General features: G+C 57.1%; 1 protein-coding gene across 1 annotated transcript in view; it reads right to left on the bottom strand.

Moving 5' to 3' along the window:
- UBE4A (ubiquitination factor E4A) overlaps positions 1–6,904 on the bottom strand; it is a gene marked incomplete at its 5' end in the record, with an annotated part of 7,694 nt that extends 790 nt beyond the window's left edge. The window contains 15 exons of the mRNA XM_010013976.1: positions 6–53; positions 399–579; positions 658–832; positions 1,178–1,291; positions 1,383–1,483; positions 1,818–2,005; positions 2,964–3,096; positions 3,365–3,672; positions 4,505–4,631; positions 4,869–5,202; positions 5,342–5,533; positions 5,756–5,958; positions 6,069–6,228; positions 6,359–6,511; positions 6,785–6,904. Coding sequence (XP_010012278.1) covers positions 6–53; positions 399–579; positions 658–832; positions 1,178–1,291; positions 1,383–1,483; positions 1,818–2,005; positions 2,964–3,096; positions 3,365–3,672; positions 4,505–4,631; positions 4,869–5,202; positions 5,342–5,533; positions 5,756–5,958; positions 6,069–6,228; positions 6,359–6,511; positions 6,785–6,904 — 2,537 coding nt within the window. The remainder of the gene's footprint in view (positions 1–5; positions 54–398; positions 580–657; positions 833–1,177; positions 1,292–1,382; positions 1,484–1,817; positions 2,006–2,963; positions 3,097–3,364; positions 3,673–4,504; positions 4,632–4,868; positions 5,203–5,341; positions 5,534–5,755; positions 5,959–6,068; positions 6,229–6,358; positions 6,512–6,784) is intronic.
- Positions 6,905–6,928: the final 24 nt, after the last annotated feature.

Raw genomic sequence — 6,928 nt, 5'->3', positions numbered from 1 at the left:
GCGAGTAGGAGCGACCGTCCTTGGGCACCGTGGCACAGAAGTTTTCCTCATCCCTGGGCCGCAGGTGGAAAGAGAGCAAAGGTTTAAGAACCCACATGTTATCAGGCTGCAAACTGCAGTCCCCAGGACAGCAGCACTACCCCAGCAGAGAGCTCAAAGCCAGAGAAAAGCCCGACTGCAACGAAGCGCTTCTGCCAGGCCCTCTCCAGAGTGACCCACGCTATGAACATAAACATGATGGTGTTTAACTTCCACCCCTGCTACCTGGGCTGCAGCTGACTCCCCGGGATCACCGAAGTTAAGATTGTTTCAGAAGAGCACAGCGTGCTGCTGAAAGGCCCACAGTGTCCCCAGGATGTCTCCTGCCACCCCCTGGACCAGCTCTCCCCATCATGTACCCAAGGTTCAGGTAGATGGTACAGATGTCAGACACAAGTTGCTGTGGCTTGAAGTCAAATTCACTGAAATCCTTCACTTTCAAAGCTCCCATTTTTGGCCCAACCAGGTGTTGCAGGAAGTAGTTGAGCATGGAGATGATGCGCTCCGCGAGGAACGGGTGCACAAACAGGGACTTAATCTCTGGAACAGAAAGCAGCAGTTCCTTGAGCTCCAGGAGCCACCCCTGCCCCAGGTCCCAGCAGGGGCTTCTCTCCCTACCCGAGGTGAGGAAGGCCAGTGTGCCGATGGTTTCGTTGGACATGATGTTGTGGAAGCGCGCCAGCTGGCCAAACATCTGCAGGCTGGACTCCTTCTCGCGGCGAGCCTCCGGGGACAGGCTGTCCCACTCACCACGGTCCTTCTCGATCTGCTGAACTTTGATCTTACTGAGGTACTGCAAAGACAGGGCAGGGAAGCAGCTGGGAGAACAGGCTGGCAAACGGGCTGTGCTGGCAAAGCCGGACCTGTCCTGCACCGCACCGGCTGGCAGAGGCCAAACCGGGCACCAGAGGAACAGCTCGTAAACCCAAAGGAGAATACCCTGGAGACAAACGGCCTTTGTCAAGATCACACCTGCAGCACGGCCAAGTAGATTTGATACTCAAAACCCCCAGAGGTTGTTTAAAGCCCAGCTGTGTCTGGATGAGCAGCAGGGAGACTTCCTTGCAACTCCCCCCAGCACATTTCATGCTGGATCTGACAAAGCCCCTGAGCTCCTCTTCAGGATGCTCAGCCCTACCTGTATGGCTTCATCCAGCAGGAAAATGGCATCGTTCATGAGCAAGTTGAGGAAGCGCAAGAAGAGAGGGGGGTTCATCGCCTCCAGGTTCTCCGAGGCGTAATCAGCCAGCGCCTGGAAGGAAGAAGCGAGCGGTGAGCGCGGCGGCAGGGCCCGGGCGGGCGCTCTCCACACACACGCTTCCCCGCGCCGCCTCCCGCCTCACCTTTATGCTCTGCCGGTACGAATCCGTGCCCCACATGTACCTCAGGATGGGGTACATGGGGCGGCGGTAGTTGAACTTCTGCTCGAACTGGTGCGGATCTCCTACACACAGGCAGAGAAAGGGCTTTCACACGGCAGTGGGCACAGGCAATGCCACTGACTCCCAAGCAGTACAACTGACCCCACTCTAGAAGGGGACAGGCAAGGACGCAATGCTATAGCACTGCAATGCTGAAAAGTTTCAGCCCTGGAGGTTATCCTCTCTGGATACACAGCTCTGCACAAGCCAGACGTTTGGGAATACCACCGCTGTGCTGGAATGCCACTGGCCTGACGCAGCCAAGCAGCTTAAAACCAGAACAGATTCACTTCAAACCCTGGGGATGCTCCCCCTGCGGCTGCTGCAGAGGGAAGAGCTCTTCCCTGGGGTGCCCACCTGTAAACTCGATATCCACAAAGACTCTGATGAGCGCCTCGGCCAAGCGGGGGGCGTTCTGGTACGAGCAGAACACGCGCTTGCGATGGAACACGCTGGAGACGAGCGGGTTCTGCGCCTGATCCAGGTGAGGCATCACCGCTTCCAGCACTTCTGCCAGCTTGGCTCGCAGGTGGGGGTTCTTCATCCTGCAGGAGACAAAAAGCAAATCCAGGACGTCAGGAGAGAGTGGGATGAGGGAATGCTCCAGGAGCTGCGCCCATCCCTGCAGGAGTGCCGCCCTGCTGTGGACTGTCAGTAAAGCTAACACGGGTGTCCAGAGCTTACTCACAATACCAGAGCCATGGGCAAAGGCACGCACTCAACACCATAGTTAAATTAGGCAGGGAGGCCAGAAGGTGTGGGAATGGCAAAGCTGTTGCTTCTGTCCCTCCCACAAGAGCTTTCTGGCAGTGGGTACGGCTCACAGCCCACGCTGGCTTGTTTGCTCCCAAGTAAACTTCCCGTTTATTCCTCAAATCCAAAGCACTTCACCTCCTGCCCAGTGCAATCACCAAAGTGAGGGTACAGTTCTCCTCTGCCACACGCATGGGGCGGAAGCCAAACCCCCTGCCCAAGGCAAGAAGAGCCACAGCCTCCCTCTGCCAGGGCCAGCCCGGGCCAGTGGGAGCAGCAGGGGCTGCCAACCAAGTGAAGCCTCCAGGACTTTGCTGTGTTTACGCATGAGAATAAACAAAGGAGAGCAGAAATGCAGTGTCTGTGGCGGTGTCGTACCGGGAAGATCGATACCACTGCTCAGTCCTGCTCAGTTACCGCAGGAGACTCCACAGAGATACTCCAAACAGATCAATCCCAGTGCCTTCCTCTAACAAGGACCAAAGGGGCTCCAGCTGACGAGGCTCCAGTGTAATATGACCAAACAAGTCCTTAGACACTGAATCCCATCTACACCTCGTGTGACACCCGGGTCCTTCAGGCAGGGACACATTCCCTGTACCTCCTGCAGGCAGGACTGAGCGTTTCCAAAGGGACAAACCCACTCATGGCTGCATAAACCATGCCCCAGTGCCTCTCCTGCAGTCCCTCCTCCTAGTTCCCCATGGGAGCTCTGCAGGTACATGGGGCTCGTGCCGCGGCTGTACATACCTCTCCACGTCACCCATGAAGACAGTGACAAAGTGAAGGATGTGCTCCAGGGAATCCGCGGATGTCTCCAAGATGTCATCAGCAAAACGCCGCAGGAAAATGAAGAAGTCACCCAAATTATCAGCAAAGAATTCTGCAAACAGAAACTGTGCATGAGCTCCTCACGAGGGGCAGCTCTTCTCGCCCATATGGTGCCCGGATCACAGCCTGCAGGTGACCTTGGAGGTCCCAGCTGCCCTCGGTGCTTCTGACAAGTTGCGGCTGATATTCCCTACGCATCCCAGAACCTTCTTCCCAAGGGCAGAACGTCCTTCAAGCGCCTCAGTGAGGAGGGAACCAGGCCAGCACGTGCAGCGCTCCCCTCTGCGGGGTGAGCAGCGGTGGCACCACTAGGCACTCACCTGGAACATAGGCCAAGGCGCTGTCCTGCACCGCGGGCAGCGGGAAGGTGAGCTCCAGGGGCTCCGTCCCGCGGTTCCCCATGGCCAACTGCACCAGCAGAACTGCCATGGACACCTGCAGGTTCAGGCAGTTCTGCAGCATCTGCGGCTCCGTCACCGCCGTCTTGGTTGACAGATAGATGGTCATGAGGCGCTCGAACTGCTCCCTGAGGCTGTCGGCAGCAGGGCTGGAGCTCTGCTGAGCTTCTCGCCACGCTACTTGCAGGCGGTGAAGGCTTTGGTTTATCTTTACCATCTGGTCGTGCAACCTACCCAAAAACAAGGTGAGGAGGAGGTGAGACGAGACTGCGGATTTACTGAGCAACGGCGCATGCTTTATCCTGTTCTGCCAGTCATGCTCAAACCCTTTCCTGGGGATAATCTGGTTGGGGTACCAGCAATGGGAAGCCCTTAGGGAATGGCAAGCAGGGGCTTAGGGGATCCCAGAGCCTGCTGAGGAACTGCAGTGGTCTGTGGACTGGCCTGGACAACCCGGCTGGGGTGTCCTGGCCAGGGATCCAGCGGCCTGCGGGCTGACACAGGCAGTTTCCCAGCAACGAGCCACTTGTGGAACTTTTCCATTGAGTTCTATATTTAGAGAATCAACCAGAAGGGGACGGTGCTGGGATCAGAGGTGACCTCACTGTATCCAGGCAACCAACTGCAGAGGGAAGCTGAGAGAAACTGTGTGTTACAGTGTCCAGAGAAACCCTTTCCTGGAAGTGGACAGCAGGAACCTGTCTCTGCTTCCCATGCAGTCCAGTTTGGGCAGCTCGGAGAGGCAGGAGCTCTGCTGCAGAGGCTCTCTAGGGGAGAAGCGAGATGCCTGCAGCCTGTTCCCTGAGGAGAGGGGGAGTGAGCGGCCCATGACACCCAGCATTTGGCTATCGGGTTTCTGTAAGCAGTGCGGAGCCTGAGGACCTGTCAGCACTGACTGTGAGCACCAGCAAATGGAACTTCCTTCCAAATTCAGTCAGCCCAAGGCCCAAACTTCTGTGCTTGGCACTCAGCAGCTCAAGCTGCCGGTTCTGCGTTCCGAGGATTCACTGACAGCTTAGCACAGGGGTGGGAATAGCCCGGGGGGGATCTGCGAGCACTCACCTGTGAAAGCCCAAGTGAAGGGTGTACTGCGTGAGGACCAGGTTTTCCGTCACCAGGTTGTAGCTGTTGGCAAACTCAGGCTCCTGCTCGCTCAGAGCAGGTATCAAACACGTTTCCTTTTCCAGACCTGGAATGAAAAGTGTCTCTGTGCCAAGCCTGTTGGTGAGGGCTCAGGAGGGCCCCTGCTGAGGACACAGAATGGCTGGTGATGTTGGGCAGCATGTTGTTTGTCTTCAGTTCTCCCCCTGCTCCTCCCCGGTCTTCTCCCTCTACCCGCACATGTGGGGAGGGCACTACTGGGAGGAGCAGGGACCCGAGGAGATCCCCCTTGTCATTCCCTTACTCCCCCAAGGTCTGGGCGCACCTTTCATGTGTACGTTCTTACTCCTCCTCTCCTCTTCGTTCAGCTCCTTCAGGGCACAGTAGGTAGGGTTGAAGGTCAGCAGCCTGGCAGATTTGGGTTTGCAGAAGGGCTGGCACAACTTCAGGAGGGCAGCTCCCAGGTTGAGGAAGAAGGCATCCGAGGCGTACATCTGGAAGAAGATCTCCGGCATCTGGTTCGCCCAGATCTTGGTGCGTCCCGCGTTGGCATGGAGGCAGTTTCCCAGCCAGGAGAGGATCCTGTGCTTCGTCTCTGGGGACAGCTGCAACAGGTTCTTCAGCATCTGGTAGATCTTCTCGTGGAACTGGGCCATAAACTGTTGCAGGAACAGAACGTGTCTGAGGAATTATGAAGGAGCCAGTGGTGGAACTCAAGCCCCGATACCACATCTTTAACCCTCAGGCACCAAAAGGCCACTCAAACACACCAAGAAGCAGCGTCACGCTTCAGCTCACCTGATGGATGTTGGACTCCTGCACTTTGATCTCCTGCGGGCTTGATCGGGATGGGTTCAGAAAGTAACCGTGGTTCTCCACAACACCAGGGGTCTTCAGCAGGCAGGAGATGTTTAAGATGGTGCCTAGCAAAGTCTTCTGGTACATCTGTCCGTTGCTGGGATCCTTGGGCTGGATGTAGCCTGCAAAAACCTGGGAGACATGCCAAGAGCTGCATAAAGTCCCAGTAAAATGAAAACAAACAATACCTGACAGCTTTGGGCCAGGCCAACAGAAGGGAAGAGAGGGGTAAGAGAACAAACACAGGGTGCTGCTACGCTGTACTGCTGGTTTGAGCTCCACAGATTAGGCCCTACAAATATGCTGCTGCGAGAAGAACCTGCGAGCAGCTCCTGACCAGGCCGAGGCACCCACCTTTGCAATGTCCTTCTGCTTGGTGAAGTAGAGGAGCACGTCGAGGTACGTGTAGAGCAGGATCTGGCAGAGGTCCAGGTCCTTGATTCTGCCCAGCAGGATGTCAAACACAGGAACCATCACCTCCCCGAAGGTCCGCACCTCCTCGTCCATCGTTAAGGCCTCTATGACCTCCTCCAGAAACTCGGTCATGTCTTCAAACTCTGGCAGGGAAGCAAAAGCCTCAGCATGCTACAGGTGCTGCGGCCTAAACGCTGCCCTCCCTTTCAGGGATGGGTGCAGCTCAGGGTCTGCTCCACCCAGCTGGACTCACGGGCTCCTCTCAGCGCCTCCAGCATCAGGTCCACCAGCTGCTCGTACACGTTCTGGTTGACGTATATCTCCGGGGTGAGGAGGACAGTGCGAGTGTTTGACACCGTCAGGTTCCGGCAGCGCACGGCGAAGGGCAGCAGGTTCTCTGGGACCTTGGTGATCTGCACAAGGACAAGGAGGCAGAGCTGGGGCCCTGGCATCGGCTTCTGGCCACTGAAACCCCAGCTCGGTCACCTCAGCTCAGACAGCTGGGTGACAAAGCCGCCCTCCTCCTCTGAAGCCCCTGCCCACCTCTTCTCTTGCCCTCTGGAAACAAGCATAGAGGTAGTGCAGGATCTGCCTCTCCCCGGCGTCCCGGTCGGCAGAGAGGTTCTGTGTGCTGCTGGAGGTCATGTGAATCAGGTGGCTTCCAGGCTCCTGCAGCAGCAAGCGGGCGAACAGGGCCTGGGCAGAGGTGTGTGGGAAGTGAGGACGGGGAGACAATCCCTCTGGGAAACACGGCCCCCTGGCAGCACGTTGTTTAAGCTTGGAAAAGCTCTCTCCGTCCCTCCTTAAGTAACAGAGCACTAAGCTGAGAACCCTCAGGCTCCACCACCGTCTCCACTCTCTTTCAAGAGCAGCAGCAGACAGGCTGCACTTGGGATGTGCCACAAAGAAACAAACACAGTTCCCGGTGCCAGAGCAGCACAAGAGCGGAAGCCCGTGGCGGGGCCCTACCTGCTCCACGTTGTCCATGTCCAGCCAGTCCTGGGCGTCCAGGTCCGCAGCCATTTCTTCCAGGTAGACGCAGCGCGCTGGGATCCCATTCCCGCTCTTCATGCTGGGGTCACCTGAGAGAGACACGGAGGGACCCGTTTCACC

The sequence above is a fragment of the Nestor notabilis genome, unplaced genomic scaffold (genome assembly GCF_000696875.1).
Source record: "Nestor notabilis isolate BGI_N333 unplaced genomic scaffold, ASM69687v1 scaffold24664, whole genome shotgun sequence".
Classification (NCBI taxonomy): Eukaryota; Metazoa; Chordata; class Aves; order Psittaciformes; family Psittacidae; genus Nestor; species Nestor notabilis.
Note: the sequence above shows the minus strand (reverse complement) of the source record. Positions and strands in the feature narration are given on the sequence as shown.